The following is an 18,368-nucleotide window of genomic DNA, read 5'->3' as shown; positions in this document are numbered from 1 at the left end:
ATGCATTGTTGATTTTATTGTTGTTTTAATGCACTCTATGTATTTCATGCTGTATGCTTCCTTTTTCTCTCTGTAAGGTGACCTTGAGAGTTTGAAAGGCGCCATGAAATAAAATGTATTATTATTATTATTATTATTATTATTTTAGACCTGAAGTTGTAGCATTTGAGTGACATAAGATGTGTAGACTCTTTGCAACATTTTTGGCAAGACACATAATGTAAGGAGACCACGTCAATGTGTTACTGATGAATACGGTAAGGAGAGTGATGCTTTTAGTTGGTTTAAGGGCACAGTTCATGAAATACAAAGGAGGATGATTCTGGTTCTGTTTCCTGCTAATGATTATCTCCTCAGTCTTACTTGCATTGAAGGTAATGCACCAATCAGTTGTCCATTTCTCAATTGTCAGCAAGTCACACTGAAGGCTCTCAGCACAGATGGTTCCATTGCAAGAGTTTCTGATGAAGATATGGAGTGTTGAGGGATTTGGATGATGAGCTGAACCCATCTAAGACAACAACCTGATGCCTGATAGTTAGGTATGATGTAATCCAGTCATATACTGTATGTCTCCATGTATGCCAAAGGACATCAGCTTTCTCAAAAGGCCATGGTGCCATATGTGATTAACGGCTTTCTTGATGTCAAGAGCTAGAACCCTGATTTCTTGTTGAGAGTCTGAGTCATTCCACCACTGGGTGATGTAAGAAACCATATCAACTGTGGATCTCTTGTCATGGAACCCATACTGAGCATTGCTGAGGAGTTTTCTAGATATTTCCAAATATGGTCACTAATAATGCTCTCCATTACCTTTGAAAAAATAGGAAGAATGGATATGGACCTATAGTTGGATGGATCCTGTTTGTTTCCTTTCTTGGGCACAGCTACAACATGGGCAGTTTTCCACCCTGAAGGCACAGATTTACTGATTTTACTGCAAGCTCTGGTGCACACTCATTTGTTCCAGTGTTCATCATCATATAATCAGTCCATTTCAAGGCTTTCTTGATTGGAAGTGTGACCATGTAAAATAAGATGGAGTGGGCAGTCAACCCAAACCAAATATATAACCAGGGGCCAAAGCCAGTTGGCCCTAAGATTGAAACAGGAAAATCCATTCACAGTCTGTAAGGATTCAAGCTGGCATTATCATCCCTGTAGGGAGCCTGGCCAGCTGGAAGCCGAATCTTCTAACTAGAGCCCTGCACGGGACTGTTTTCTTAAACCTGCACCTGTCCGCTCCCACTGAATTTCTGACCAGGACCGCCCGCGCCCACAATTTTTGTGTCCACTTCCGCCTGTTCCCGTGGACTTTCTCTCAGAGCTTGTGAAAAATCAAAAGTACTTATGAAAGCCAGATTGGGATTTATTAAAAATGTTACCATTTGCTGCTGCTAAAAACAAATGTTTAGATACTCATTTTTCTAAAATCTCAGATATGAAAGTAGCTTGAGGATGGGTTTGTAGTTTGAGTAAGTAATGAGGGATCTAGCTCGGGTATTTTTAACAGAGGTTGCAAACAGGCAACTTTGAAATGATCCAAGATATAGTCACCTAAGTAAAAAAAAAACATATATATATATATATATATATATATATATATATATATATATATATGTGTGTGTGTTTGCATATTTTGTAAAGGTATACTGAGTACACTTTTAAATGTTAAATTTCATTATACCTCAAGTTGTGTTAAAATGAAACCAGTTAATTTGCATTTAATACAGTGGAAGCTACACTGTAAATCTGCTTTAGTACATTAAAAACATATTTTTCACATATTTTATTGGCTAATTTACAAGAAATTATGTTTAGTGGGCTCATTTCAGAAAAAAACTGAACAACCTTTATAAATATACTTTATGTACTTTTTTCAAATTTCAAACATCATTCTATTGTATTTCATACATATTTCATGTATTTGGTACTTTTGCTTACCATAGTATACTACTGTTAAAATATACTTGAAGAATTTCACATATACAAATGTAAAATAATATATACTGAGATTAAATTTACAGTGTATTACTAATACACTTTGAGCTAAAGTAAGTGTCGCCATAATTTCAGGAACTCACTTTATGTATGAAACAATCCCAGGTTTCTTTTCAGCACTGTAGCCCAGTGTTCCCTTAGCTCTCAGCAGTGATGACTTTGAGTTTCTTTACAAATAAAATCATCTGTAAGATGATATAGAGGGGGGGAGATAGAGGGGGGCTGTGGCATGACATCTTCTTTGCAAGATGGTGCCGCTGTATTTGGCTCGCCGTCAACCTCTGCTGAGTTTGTTTACATTTCTCTTGGTTTTCCTGTTTGTACTTGAGAATGTTACATCATTGCTGGTTTATGATCGTCTGACGCTGCTAAAGATGTGGGATTCTGTTGATAACTGGCCCGTCCAAACAAACTGTGGGCATTCAAATACGCCACCACCTCACTTGGCGTCTGTGCCACTACATCTGTGGCGTCCTGTTTGCCCGTTGCCTTGCCACAAGAGAGTCAGAAGAAGACGCGGGGAGAGAGGCGGCATCCACGTCAAATTCAGAGCCTACCTGGCTTCCTCTGGTGTGGATTATCCTGATGTTGTTCGGAGTGATTCGCCGGTGGATCGCAACGTTTTCGACCTTCGGCGCTCATTGGATAATTGCTACCAGAGGCTTTGTCCTGTCGGCCTAAGCGCCGGGTCTACGTTTCCAAGACTTTTAACTTGAACGATTTTATTTGTTCTCATGATCTGGATTTTCTATTTTTGACTGAGACCTGGCAAAAACCAGGTGATAATAGCGCCTTTTCGGAGCTCCTCCCTCCCGGCTATTCCTACCTCAGCACACCGCGGCTTTCTGGTCGTGGAGGTGGACTGGCTACTGTTCACAAGGACGTTCATAATTGTCGACTATTCTCCACGAACTGCTATAGTAGTTTTGAAATACAATTTTTTTTGCTTGATCGTTCTCCTTCTATCTTGGTTGCTCTTGTCTATCGCCCCCCGAAGTTTAATAAGCCTTTTATACAGGAATTCTCAGAATTCCTAGCTGAAAATGTTCCAAAATATGATAATATCCTAATTTGTGGCGACTTTAACATCCATGTAGGCTGCCCATCCACGCAACCTGCTTGTGAGTTTCTCAGTCTTCTAAACTCATTTTGATTTATTGCAATCAGTTTCTGGCCCCACACACCATCTAGGGCATACTTTGGACCTTTTTATATCCAATGGTCTCCCCGTGTATCTTACAGAAACATCTCAAACCTGCATCTCAGACCACTATCCTATCTTGTTTGACTTTTTAGCTCCTCCCCCAGCTTCTAGACCTATCACTCCAGTGCTTCATCGCTGCGTTATCACTCCCTCCACTGTTGGCCAATTTTCCACTGCTTTTATGAAAACTGATTTATATAATCAGTCTGAGGTTGCACTCCTTTGCTGCCCAGACAATTTAATTTCTTCATTTTATACTACCTGTTTAGACATTCTCAACACAATTGCACCTTTTTGGCCGGAAATCTGCAAAAACTAAATCGGAACCCTGGCTAAACGAGACCACCCGTGAAATTAGACGGTGCTGTAGACAGGCCGAACGCAGGTACTGAAAAGACAAGCTTCAGGTGTCACTGCAGATACTAAGAGAGAGCCTAGATAGTTATCAAAAAACAGTTCATGTAGCGAAAAGTCAATATCTTGCAAATATTATCTCCACCAGCTCCAATAATCCCAGCGTCCTTTTTGCCACAATACAGTCAGCAATTGATCCACCTAGAAATGTTTTAAATAATGTCTCTGAGGATACTTGTGAGAAGTTCCTCCATTATTTTGTGGACAAAATAGCTTCAATTAGACCAATCAATAACAGCAGCAATCAGGGTTCTCATGCATCTCCAATGCCCCCGGCTGTTTTAGAAGTGTTTGAGCCAGTTTCGCTGTCTCTTCTCTCTGAAATGATTCAGCAGTTGAGACCCACAAACTGCCCCCTGGACATTATTCGATCAAAGGTGCTCAAACAGACTTTTGACACTGTAGGCTCTTGTCTGCTTGTGCTTATGAACTGTTGTCTCCATGTGGGTTCTGTCCCGGAGGTTTTTAAGCATGCTGTGGTCAGGCAACTGCTGAGAAAACCTAACCTGGACCCTGCAGTTTTATCCAATTTTAGACCAGTTTCTCATTTACCTTTTTTATCGAAGGTTTTAGAAAAACCTGTTTTTATTCAGTTGCAGTCTTTTTTAGAAAACAACACTATTTTAGAAAAATTTCAGTTGGGTTTTAGATCACGCCACAGCACAGAATCAGCTCTTTTAAAAGTGCATAATGACATTCTTTTAGCCTTGAATGCCAAAAAGCCTGTGCTGTTGGTGATATTTGACGTCACGGCGGCTTTTGACACTGTGGACCTCCTTTCTCGACTAGAACAACACGTTGGTCTCCATGGAACAGTTCTGCAGTGGTTCCGCTCCTACTTAACTGATAGGACTTTTACTGTTATGATTAATGCCCACTCCTCCCCACCAGCCCCCTTGTCTTCAGGGGTGCCACAGGGGTCCATTCTGGGGCCACTGTTATTTTCTCTGTACATGCTGCCGCTTGGTTTTATTATTGCTAAACACCATCTCTCATTCCACCTTTATGCAGATGACCTCCAGGTCTATCTGCCTGTGGTACACAATGACAGATCTGCACTGGACTCTTTATTTAGCTGCATCTCAGACACTAAACAGTGGTTGGCCCAAAATTTCCTTCACCTTAATGAAAGTTGTTATGACCCTAGGTCAGTATGTGTGTGTGTGTGTGTTGTTGGTTTTCCCCTCCCCATTTCGTGTATGTATGTGTGTGGGTGTGACAGGGGATGGAGTGGGCGTGGACGTAGGAAGCCCATGGATTGGACTTCCGGGATTGGTCCAACACTTCCAGGAAGGACCATAAGAAGCCCATGGACTGCTGCTCAGGAGAGCTATTCTCCCACCTTTGCCACTTCCAACCCAGCTATTTTGCTAAAGACTTTGATTCCGTGATTAGTTAGACATTAGGTTTTGTTTTTTTTTGTTTCGATTTGAAGACATTTTGTGTTAATAGTAGTTTTCTTTGTTTTCGATTAGAAATATTTAGATTCTTAGGCTACGTTTGTGTTTTGTTTTCTCCTGTTTTGTTTTAGGAGTTCCAGGCTAAGTACCTGTGATTTTGTGTTGTTTTCTTTTGATTAAATATCATAGGGCTATTTAGCGTTTTTGTTATTTGCCATTTGTTCGTTTGATGTCATAGGGCTAAGTCAAGCGTTTTTGTTTAAGTAGGGCTCACAGAGCGTTTTTGTTTGAGTAAGGCTACATTAGCGTTTGTGTTTGTTTTTCATTATTCGTAATATCGTAGGGCTCATGGAGTGTTTTGTTTGTGTGAACCTTCTGTATTGTATTCTGTGTTTCGACAGAATAAAATTCTGTATTGTATTCTGTGTTTCAACAGAATAAAATTTCTTGTTAATTGTAGTTCGTATCGTTCGTGTTTGTTGAGAGTGGAAGAGGTTTGGAGGAAAACTCAACTTCGTGTTACGCTCCGGTTAACCCCTAGGCTGGGGCGTAACATAGATTTTGGGGGCTCATCCGGGATCTGAACCCGGGACCTCTCGCACCCCAAGCGAGAATCATACCCCTAGACCAAGCGTATTTGCTTGAACCCACCTGAGCTGATATTCGTAAGCTCATTAACAATAACCTAGCACTTTTCAATGACATTCCCACCCAAACTAACGTATTAAGTCACGATATTGATGTTGAAACTCATAAGCCCATTAAGCAACATGCGTACTCAACCAGAAAAATGTGCAATAATGCGTCAGGAGGTAAACTATCTTCTAGACCATGGGTTCGCTATTCCAAGCACTAGTCCTTGGAGTTCGCCATCTCTGTTAGTTCCAAAACCTGATCAGACGTTTCGATTTTGTAACGACTACCGAAAGGTAAACGCCATTACAAAACCAGACTCGTTCCCTTTGCCACGTATGGATGACTGTATCGACCGTGTGGGTGCCGCGAAATATGTCACAAAACTGGACCTGCTAAAAGGTTACTGGCAAGTTCCTTTGACACCTCGTGCTTCAGAGATTTCGGCGTTTGTGACTCCGGATCATTTTCTGCAATACACAGTCATGCCATTTGGACTTCGAAATGCACCAGCCACTTTTCAGCGGCTGATGAACATAGTACTGTCAGGTGTGGACAATTGTGAAGTGTATTTAGATGACATCGTGGCATATTCCGACACCTGGACTGCACATTTAGACACGCTAACCCAGATTTTTAAAAGGTTAAAACAGAATGAATGTGGTACGTGCCCCATTACACTTTGTTCAATTGTCATCCCGATTTCTGTCCGGCAAATGTAAAGTTGCCATTCGATACAAATTGCCAATAGAAGGGATAGATCTTATCCTTGGGAATGATTTAGCCGGCGGGCAAGTGTTACCATCGCCGGAAGTGATCGAAAGTCTGATCGCTTCCGCATGTGTGTCAGATGACTCTGTGTTAAACTCACCTGTAGCATTTCCCATGTGTGCTGTAACCCGTGCTCAGGCACGAAAGTTTGGAAACTTGGTGGATCTCAGTGATACTTTCGTGAGCACTTCTGATCCGCCAAGTCTACCTACCAAATGTGAAAAAGAGGACTCTGTGTGTGTTGAACTACAACCTGATGACAAAACACTGTCTCTGTCGGTGGACAGAGAACAGCTAATTCAGGCACAACAAAATGATGTTATTCTGTATTGTATTCTGTGTTTCAACAGAATAAAATTTCTTGTTAATTGTAGTTCGTATCGTTTGTGTTTGTTGAGAGTGGAAGAGGTTTGGAGGAAAACTCAACTTCATGTTACGCTCCGTTTACGCTCCGGTTAACCCCTAGGCTGGGGAGGAAAGGCTGTATTTTATTTGGCCCCCCAGGATCCTACCGCAACATTGATCTCAGTGCTCTGACACTGCATGTTGGTCAATTTGTGAGGAACTTGGGAGTGATTTTTGATAACGAGCTGAAGTTGGACAAACAAATAAATGCTGTGGTCAAAGCCAGCTTTTTCCAGCTGCGTCTTCTGGTCAAAGTGAAACCCTTTCTATCTCGCAGTGATCTGGAGAAAGCTGTTCATGCTTTTATTAGTTCACGCATTGACTACTGTAATGCACTGTATTTTGGGATTACACAGTCCCTAGTTAATCGATTACAATTGGTGCAAAATGCAACTGCACGCCTTTTGACCCGCTTGTCTAGATCCAATCACATCACTCCCATTCGTTACTCTCTTCACTGGCTGCCATTTCATTACCACATCCAGTTTAAAATTTTGACTTTTGTTTTTAAAGCTCTTAACGATCTCGCTCCTCCTTATCTAGCGGTGATTTTAACCCTCCACCGCCCCAGTAGGGCTCTTCGTCTGTCCTCTCAGACTGTACTGGAGGTCCCTAGATCCCGGTATAAACAGTGGGGTGATCGTGCATTCGCTGTTGCTGCTCCCAGACTGTGGAATACTCTGCCCCTGGAGCTGCGAGTACTCACTGACCTGTTTCTGTTTAAGTCCAGACTAAAGACTTATCTGTTCAGGCTAGCCTTTAGCTCTTAGTAGTACAACTTATTACACAAAAGTATGTCATGTCTTTTTCTGCTTATTGCATTTTATTATTGTTTATGTGATGTACAGCACTTTGGTCTTCCTTGTGTTGTTGTAAAGTGCTTTATAAATAAACTTTGATTAATTGATTGATTGATCTGTAAGACCTCAGTTATGTTTAGACTGCTTCTCTCCCATAGATCTCTCTGAATTTACGTCAGTAGTTGCTTCATCTAAATCATCAACGTGTCTCTTAGACCCCATCCCGACTAGACTGCTTAAAGACACCCTGCCATTAATTAACTCATCTTTATTGGACTTGGTAAATTTATCTCCAGTATCAGGCTACGTACCACAGGCCTTTAAGACTGCAGTAATCAAACCTTTACTCAAAAAGCCTAGTCTTGATCCAGGAGTCTATTTCTAAAATCCTAGAAAAAGCTGTTGCTAAGCAGCTATCAGACCACTTACACAGGAATGAACTATTTGAAGATTTTCAATCAGGATTTAGAGCACATCATAGTACAGAAACAGCACTGTTAAAAGTCACCAATGATCTTCTCTTAGCCACAGATAATGGACTTTTTCAAACGGACATTTTCACTTAGGGGTGTACTCACTTTTATTGCCAGCGGTTTAGACATTAATGGCTGTGTGTTGAGTTATTTTGAGTGGACAGCAAATTTACACTGTTGTACACTCACTACATTACATTGTAGCAAAGTGTCATGAAAAGATATAATAAATTATTTACAAAAATGTGAGGGGTGTACTCACTTCTTTGAGATACTGTATATACTCTACTCTCCTGAACACACACACACACACACACACAGGTCAGATTTACCTTTTTTCATCTTTGGAAGTTGGCAAACACAGATGGAGCTGATACCAGCAGGAAGCAAGCAGGCCTGGTGGTGATTAATGAAGGGACAGGCTAGGCAAGCTCTGGAACAAGCTGCTGAGAGACAGCAGATTGGTGGATTAATGACAGTGATAGAGATAGAATTTCATTCCAAGACTGGCCAAACTTTTATATTTTTGGTTACAACAGCAGCAAAGCAGATAATTGTAGTTGGAAAGCAGTAAATCCTGAATTAGTATGTGCTCAAATGTCGGATGGTAACAGCCTCAATGTCAAATGAATAAATCAAGGAAGTCTAAAATTGAATGACGTTATCCTTTCAAAATTTGTAAGCATCAACTGCTAGTGTGAGAGCATAATTTTTCTCTGCTTGCGCTCAAACCTTTGTGCTCACAAACGGATCTGACTGCTTTCATGGATTTACTCTCAAAGCTCTGCTCACACATGGAAGTTGTAGCGGTACAACACTGTCAAAAGTCCACCACCAACAGGAACAGACTTCCATTTGGACCAATGAAATTATCTCTGTCTAGGCCTATATACTGTATAGGCCAAGGGTCGGCAACCTTAAACACTCAAGGAGCCATTTGGACCCATTTTCCACAGAAAAGAAAACACCGGGAGCCACAAAACCCTTTTGAAATACAAAATAAAATAACACAGGATAAAACGTTTCTTGCCTTTATTTTTTTAAAGTCCGAGAATAGATGTTCAGAAATCTTAATGAAAGATTCTTTTAAGTATTCTCCGTCTGTGAACGGCTTCCAGTGCCTGGCCATTTCATGAGCGGCCACAAAACTAGCATATGTGGTTGAATTTGCAGACTTCATCCACTTCTTAAAAACATTTTTTGCTCATATCAACCTTCCGCATAAGTTCTGAAGCAGCATTTTTCTTTTGTCTCGATCCGGATATTTTTGAGCAAAGGCTGCGTGTTTATTCTGGAAATGTCTTGCAACATTTGACTTTTTGTTGTTTGCTAGTTTCTCATCACATATTAAGCAGACTGGTAAACCAGTCTCGTCAGCAGTGAAAGCAAATGAATCTGCCCACGTAGCATTAAACGTTCTGTTTTCTTCAGATACTTTTCTTTTCTTAGAATTCTCCATAGTTGCTTAGCTGGGGTCAAAAAATTGTAGAAATCACGCGCAGGCAGCTGTCGCACATTGGCGGTTGTGACGAATATTAAGAGCGACAACAATTTTTTTTATCATGTTTTATTTAGATTTTACAAGATCACGATAATTTTCAAATTTGGAATTACATTTTAAAAATGAACTAAACTAAAATACATTTTAATTAAATACTCATTGTTTATTTTCCAAGGTCGTAGGAAGCCGCAGCAGAGGGATAAAAGAGCCGCGGGTTGCCGACCCCTGGTATAGGCTATATAGAGTAATGTGGGTTTTATGTGGTGGGGTCAGTGTCATAGTGCTTATACAAACCCCTGTTCAGCGAATTTTTACACTTTTATTTAGCCAAGTCAAAATAGATGAAAACAGTACATGCATTCTGCTGAAATGATATTAACCTGATATCCCCAGACTGTGGTGTTATCTGCCAATGTACTCATGTATTGGTGGTGCTAGAAAGGATAGATGCTTTTAAGTCTGATACAGCTCAGTCATCGGGGTCCCTGAGGTGCCGACTGCATTGGGCCCGTCATGAATTATGTGTAACCAAAGAATCCATGTGTGAGCGCAATGTTTTGAACACAAAAATTATGTTCTCAAACTACCAGTTGATTCTCATGAACTTTGAAGGGATGATAACGCCATAAAATTGTACTAAACCTAAATAAGTTGAGTTAATTTAAAATGGCCGTACAAATAGGAAAGTCCTTAGAAGAGGCATTTCAAAGACAGGTCAATTCTCCAGTTAGCATGACTGGCAAACCTGACTCAGGCTGTTACCCTCAGTGTTGGTTTGGTGTGTGTGTCACACTGTGTGTAGCATAATGAAGACTTAACAACCTGATAACAACAATACAGTTTATTTTAGGTTAGTTTGGATTTTATTTTTCTCACTCTAATTTTAAAAATGCTGTTAGAAAAAAAAAAAAATTATTTCAATAGACAATCTCTGACATGAAAACTATCACACATACCTCAACATCATTCATTACGCACACTAAAACTTTCTTCTCCTGTTTGTCCAGGCACACAGGGTCATTCAGGTCCCAGCTGGACGTGAAAAATAATGAATTTCTCTGTTGTCAGCATGTGCAGCAGTGACAGACACAGCTGGGAACAGTAAATATGATTGATTTAAAAGCTATAGTTTTATTTATATATTGCATCTTTCAAGCTCCATTAGTGTGTGTCTACTGGTAAAGACACTCATGGAAAAGATATACATAACACTTTATAAGTGCATAATTTTAAATTAATATCTCTGCATAAAAATTTCAGGAAAAATATCTAACTGCATTGTTAATTATAATGTTAAAGCTGAAGATACACTTCTAGTGTTTGTATGCAGAGACGAACGTTTCTAAAATATATATGTTAAATATGATTTTGTTTCCATGATAAATAATAAAGTGACTGTTTATTATGGAAACAATGTTGTATTTAATATATACTTTAGAAATGTTCGTCTCTGCACAACATTAGATACGAATAATTACTGTCAACATATCAGATGATTTTGGTTAGACAGAACAACCTTTTGAGGTGTTTAGAAATTTCTTTCATTTTCAGTCCATATATCAGTGGATTAAACAAAGGATGGTACACAATTGTTTGTAATGTCATCATTAAACGTGCAGGTTTGGGAAAATTTGATTCTACTCGAGCTATACTCACATCATACACACACAAACAGGAGTAACTCATCAGAACAATCAGGTGAGGTAAACAGGTCTCTGCAGCTTTTCTCCTGACTTCTCTACCACTTCGATAGGTGATTATGAATATCTTTGTGTATGTGAAAACTATGAAGAGAAAAGGGAGTATTACCAGATCTACTAAAGCAACTACTCCAAATACAGATATTACTTTTGATTTTACACACTGAAGCCCATAAATTGCATTGTTACAAAATATTCCTTTTAAAGTGAAGTTACACAGTTTAACTTCAGCACTCAGTATTACTGGGACTGCAATATGGCAAACAGGTAAAATCCAAGCAAAAACCAAGAAAATACAGATGTTTATTGTTGTCATGATAGTTGGATACTGCAGAGGTTTACATATAGACACATACCTGTCATAGGCCATGGCTGCCAACAGTAAAAACTCTGCACTGCCTAAAGAATAATTTGTAAAAAATTGAACAAGACAGGCCGAATATGATATTATCTGTTTTTCAGATAAGAAGTCGATCAAAAGCTTCGGATAAACTGTAGTGCTATAAAGAACAGAGTTCAGTAACAAAGCTGCAATGAAAATGTACATAGGCTCATGGAGGTTTTTGTGACCCACTATCAGACACACAATAGTAGAATTACTGCAGAGTATGAGAATATATACTGTAAACATGATCACAAAATAAACAAATCTGTATTTGTTAACTTCCATATATCCATCAAGAATTATGTGTGTAGCATTAAAATCATAATCCATTAATTTAAACCTAATGTTCTATAGTAAAGCAGGGAAATTATATAACCACTGAAAAAAAGAAAATGGGGAAAAAGAAGTCTCATTATTGTGAAACCAACATCTAACCTGTATTAAAACATCTTATTCATTCACAAACTACTGACCTTGAAATGCGCTTGTGTGTTGATCTGCTACATCCACATAATGAAGTGTTTGAAGTTGTGGAAAGTTTTTATTAGATTGCTTTACCCTCCATGGATCTCATTAAACTTCCCACCTCAGCTGAAACTATCCTGCAAAAAAACTTCATTAACCTCTGGAGATTTGAAGTAACATCATTAGATCTCTGTTACTTGAGCCTGTGTCTCATCAACAACAACAACAACATCAACATCCACTAGCCAAAGTAGTCCTCTCTGTTGTGTGTGACCAGCTGTTTTCACAAAACTAGTTGAAATCAGAGAAAACAGAGTTTTATGTAACTGAGAACATTTATTAGGAATCTGGCTAGTAGGGTCATCAAACAGCAGGTTGTAAATGCAACAGATGAATATGTTAGTGGCAGTTAAGTCTAGCGTTAGCAGCTGGATCCACAGACATGCCTGGAAAGTAGCCAGCAGGATTGATAGTAGGTGCATGCAGATTTGAATGAAAACCAGGCTGGAGGCTAACATGAGGAAACACAAAGAGGCATGTCATTACCCAGAGAGAAGACATCATGGCTAGAAATTGGGATACTTCTGACACAGTCATTAACCAGAGTCTGGATGTCAGACATTTTCCCACATTTTTTCATCTGGGACCAGGCAGCAACCATCTTCTCTAGGTACAATGTTGATGATGACTTGCAAGGCAAGCAGGGCTTTATTAATGTCTTAGTCTTTGGCTGCTGTGTTTATAATGGTCAGGTGTATAATCAAAAACAAGCAGAGTCAAAGCAAAGGTGAAGCCAAACCAAAAAGGTATAATTAGGGCAAATTAGAACAAACAGATGTAGAGAGGCTACTCTGAGCACAATTGACATTCAGGCCATGAAAGAAATGTCCAAAGGTGTATGCTGAGGAAGATAATCAGGGAAGTGGAGACAGGTGTGGTAGGTGTTTTTCCTGGGAATCGCCTGTATTTCACACCAATATCCTGTCCCCTCCCGTTCTGTTATTTCTCTTGGGAAACTCCCAACTCCCTTTAGCTTGACAAGGGTATGTATGGAAGGTGGTTCTTACATAATTTCAAATCTTGTAACCTTTTCTTCTACATCTCAGATGAAAAGTGCCTTTGTGTCCAATTAATGTCTATTATACCATAACAGGTTATATGTGGTCTTGGGGCAAACCCATCATGGAGGTTTCATGGTAGCAGTTTCTGTTCTTTCTAATTCCAAATTTAAGAAGTGGTTTAGCAGTCTCTGTCCCATGTGTAGTGGTATCAAATGTGGTGATCCAATTATATATGGACTAAAAATGAAAGAAATTTATAAACACGTCAAGAAGTTGTTCTGTCAGGGTAAAACAAATTCATTTCATCAACACTGATTCCTTATTGTGAAATAATATTGCAGAGATGTGATTTGTCTAAGAGTGGTAAGAAGGCAAAACCTACTATTAATAATAAATGCTTTGTTGACCAAAACACTGCTCTGAACCTGGACGATACATTGTCTTTGTCTACACTGTCAAAATGAAGCCATCTGACATAAACTTGGTGCAAAGACCAAAGCGTCACAGAATCAGAAAGAATGCTAGCAGCCCAGGAGCACATGTACCATTATCAACCATGCAGCTCAGTAACAGGTTTCAACCACTGTCTGATCTGAATTGTAATGAGCAAGAAATTTTAAAAAGGGACTAGTCAGACAGACAGAGACAAAGTGTCTGTGCTAAATGGGAAGGACAGAGATATCCTGCTGCTTGGAGGTTATGCTATCAGTGACATAAACAACAGCAGAATTATTACATGCAGCTACCCAAGTTCCATGGTCATTGATACAGCAGCTCTCCTCCCCCAGGTCAAAACACCAAGGAGTCAAACAGCTGATCCTGCATGTGGGTGCAATGGACATCAGACAGGGAGAAGTTTAAAAACAGGATTTCTCTAAATTATTAGAGAAACTTGACAAAATGAAAATCCAGTCATTTGTCAGCGGACCTCTCCCAAACATCACTGGAAATAATTTAATGTCAGGATTTGGTTAGTTGCCTTACACACAGTAAAGAGCATTGTCAGCTTCAATAATGTGATGACTGATCGGTTTCTGGGCAGCATGGTGGATGAGCGGTTAGCACTGTTGCCTCACAGCAAGAACGTCATGGGTTTGCAACCTGGCCTTTCTGTCTGGAGTTTGCATGTTCTGTGCTTGTGTGGGTTTTCTCCAGCTACTCTGGTTTCCTCCCACAGTCCAAAAACATGTATGTCAGGTTGATTGGTGACTCTAAATTGCCCATAGGAGTGAGTGTGAGTGTGTGAGGTTGTTTGTCTCTATGTGGCCCTGTGATGGACTCGGGACCTGTCCAGGGTGTACCCCTGCCTTTCACCCAAAGAGAGCTGGGATAGGCTCCAGCAAATCCCTGGGACCCTGGTTCAGGACAAAGCGGGTATAGAAGATGGATGGATGATCGGTTTCTGCCAAATTCCATCTTTCCTGTTCTGAGTCCCACATTTCTTTTTTGTGTGTTCACCTGTCAGCCCATTATCATGACCTTCACATTAAAGTGAAAGTGAAAGTGACTTAACTGGCCAAGTATGGTGACCCATACTGGGAATTTGTGCTCTGCATTTAACCCAATCCCAAGTGCACACACACAGCAAGTGAACACACACACAGTGTGGGGTCCGGTGCCTTGCTCAAGGGTCTCACCTCAGTCGTGGTATTGAAGGTGGACAAGGCGCTGGCTGTTCGCTTCGTGCCACCGACAATTTCCTGCCGGACCTGAGACTCGAACCTGCAATTTTCAGGTTGTAACTTCGACTCCCTTTTAGACTCTGATGCTGTTGCTGCCCACAAGGAAACACTGAGCTTCACTCAGCAGAGTGAGGAGAGAAAATATTATAAGGTCGATTTTTCTAAGGATCTTGAAGAAGCTGCCACAGTTCTTCTGTGGGTTCAGGCTGACTTAGTGTCATCTGTCTCTTCATGTGATCCCAGACTGATGTTGAGATCAGGGCTGTGTGGGGGCCACACCCTCTGCAGCAGGACTCTTTGGCTGATCATTTTAATATGAGTCACAAAAACAAATGGTTACTAAGAGACAAGTCTGGAAAGAAACAAGAATGCTCTGTTATTTATTTATTTATTGTAATTGAGTAGTTAATGAAAGATTCATTGATTGTTATTAGCCTGCAATGGGAAATAATAAAGTACTGGCCTTGTGTCACTGTGATCTGGCAGTTTCACTGTTGTTTGTTACCAGACAGGACATATGGTTTTTGTTCCTCTGATTCAGATTGATGTCACTGATGTCATGACATAGAAATCATGTATTCCATTCCTTGATTTCCCCAAATCACCTCACAATTAAACTGTGGACTGACTTTACCTGCTGTGAATAAAGTCTGTAACGTGATTGATCATGGAATCTGGAGTTATCATGTCTCAAGAACCTAACTATTCAAGTTACTGCTTCTCTTCTTCAGATGCTATTATTAATAGTGAGACTAGTTTGTAATAGAACAAGTACATATTGCAGTGGGCTGGTTCACAGCAACCAAAAATACTTTAAAAATCATTATAATATCTTTTAATGTGGCAGTGACAAACCCAGTAGGTCCAAGCTCCAGTAAACTAGGTCTGACAACAATCAGGCCTCCAGAGATTGATGAAGTTGTTTACATGTTATTCAGTCTGGGTGGAAAGTTTAATGAGATCCATGGAGGATGAATCAGTCTGAAAAAAATATTTCACAGGTTCCAACAGTTCTCTGTTTGATAGATGAAGTTGTTGAATGCAATTGCAAAGTGAGACAGGTAATCAAAAGATTATCATGATAGTGCAGAGGTTTACATATAGACACATACCTGTCATAGGACATGGCTGCCAACAGTAAAAACTCTGAAGCACCTAAAGAATAACCAACTTGATACTGAAAGAGACATGCAGGATATGATATGATCTGTTTTTCAGATAAAACATCAACTAACATCTTTGGGTAAACAGCAGTGCTGTAAAAAACAGAGTTCAGTAACAAAGCTGCAATGAAAATGTACATAGGCTCATGGAGGTTTTTGTGAATCCAAATAAGGCATATGATCATTGAATTACTGGTGGTTATTAGAGTATATGCTTATACAGTGGGTACGGAAAGTATTCAGACCCCTTTAAATTTTTCACTCTTTGTGTCATTGCAGCCATTTGCCAAAATCAAAAAAGTTCATTTTATTTCTCATTAATGTACACTCAGCACCCCATCTTGACAGAAAAAAACAGAAATGTATAAATTTTTGCAAATTTATTAAAAAAGAAAAACTGAAATATCACATGGTCATAAGTATTCAGACCCTTAGCAGTGACACTCATATTTAACTCACATGCCGTCCATTTCTTCTGATCCTCCTTGAGATGGTTCTGCTCCTTCATTGGAGTCCAGCTGTGTTTAATTAAACTGATTGGACTTGATTAGGAAAGGCACACACCTGTCTATATAAGACCTTACAGCTCACAGTGCATGTCAGAGCAAATGAGAATCATGAGGTCGAAGGAACTGCCCAAGGAGCTCAGAGAGCGAATTGTGGCAAGGCACAGATCTGGCCAAGGTTACAAAAGAATTTCTGCAGCACTCAAGGTTCCTAAGAGCACAGTGGCCTCCATAATCCTCAAATGGAAAAAGTTTGGGACGACCAGAACTCTTCCTAGACCTGGCCGTCCAGCCAAACTGAGCAATCGTGGGAGAAGAGCCTTGGTGAGAGAGGTAAAGAAGAACCCAAAGATCACTGTGGCTGAGCTCCAGAGATGCTGTAGGGAGATGGGAGAAAGTTCCACAAAGTCAACTATCACTGCAGCCCTCCACCAGTCGAGACATTATGGCAGAGTGGCCCAACGGAAGCCTCTCCTCAGTGAAAGACACATGAAAGCCTGCATAGAGTTTGCCAAAAAACACATGAAGGACTCCCAGACTTTGAGAAATAAGATTCACTGGTCTGATGAGACTAAGATTGAACTTTTTGGCATTAATTCTAAGCGTGTGTGGAGAAAACCAGGCACTGCTCATCACCTGCCCAATACAATCCCTACAGTGAAACATGGTGGTGAGAGCATCATGTTGTGGGGGTGTTTTTCAGCTGCAGGGACAGGACGACTGGTTGCAATTGAAGGAAAGATGAATGCGGCCAAGTACAGAGATATCTTGGAAGAAAACCTCTTCCAGAATGCTCAGGACCTCAGACTGAGCCGAAGGTTCACCTTTCAACAGGACAATGACCATAAGCACACAGCTAAAATAACAAAGGAGTGGCTTCGGAACAACTCTGTGACCGTTCTTGACTGGCCCAGCCAGAGCCCTGACCTAAACCCAGTTGAGCATCTCTGCAGAGACCTGAAAATGGCTGTCCACCAACGTTCACCATCCAACCTGACAGAACTGGAGAGGATCTGCAAGGAAGAATGGCAGAGGATCCCCAAATCCAGGTGTGAAAAACTTGTTGCATCATTCCCAAGAAGACTCATCGCTGTACTAGCTCAAAAGGGTGCTTCTACTCAATACTGAGCACAGGGTCTGAATACTTATGACCATGTGATATTTCAGTTTTTCTTTTTTAATAAATTTGCAAAAATTTATACATTTCTGTTTTTTTCTGTCAAGATGGGGTGCTGAGTGTACATTAATGAGAAATAAAATGAACTTTTTTGATTTTGGCAAATGGCTGCAATGACACAAAGAGTGAAAAATTTAAAGGGGTCTGAATACTTTCCGTACCCACTGTCTATGTTGCATTAAATTCATCCTCCATTAATGGTGTTTAAAATAATTTATTAATGACACACGCGGAAAGCACGACTCAGAAAGAACTGTGGAATGGATCTCATTAAACTTTTTTTTTTTACTAAAATGGATACTAAAGAACTTAATCAAACCCTGGAGGCCTGGGAGTCATAACCTCAGTTATCTTGTGTGCATCTTGTGTGTTGGTTACAGCACTTTGAGCATTTTCCCATAGTGGTAATGATACTTTTAACAATGAAATTGTTAGCAATCAACAGAGCAGGTACCTGGAGGCTGTTTACTTCCTAACTGGGGACTTTAACCATGCTGATCTAAAGACAATACTCATACTAAAGACAATACAATACTAAATTCCACCAGCACACAAAGCGCATCACCAAGGCAACCCATACACGTAAGGTCTAATCTAACATGAAACAGGTACTTCAGGGTCAAA

At 40.1% G+C, this 18,368-nt stretch overlaps 1 protein-coding gene across 1 annotated transcript; it reads right to left on the bottom strand.

The window, feature by feature from the left end:
- Positions 1-11,093: 11,093 nt before the first annotated feature.
- LOC113123793 (olfactory receptor 11A1-like) lies at positions 11,094-12,020 on the bottom strand. Its single transcript, XM_026296083.1, has one exon. It carries the CDS (start codon positions 12,018-12,020, stop codon positions 11,094-11,096), a length of 927 nt encoding a protein of 308 aa, XP_026151868.1.
- Positions 12,021-18,368: the final 6,348 nt, after the last annotated feature.

This window comes from Mastacembelus armatus, chromosome 21 (assembly GCF_900324485.2).
Source record: "Mastacembelus armatus chromosome 21, fMasArm1.2, whole genome shotgun sequence".
NCBI lineage: Eukaryota > Metazoa > Chordata > Actinopteri > Synbranchiformes > Mastacembelidae > Mastacembelus > Mastacembelus armatus.
The sequence above is the reverse complement of the archived record's forward strand: the minus strand, read 5'-3'. Positions and strand labels throughout refer to the sequence as shown.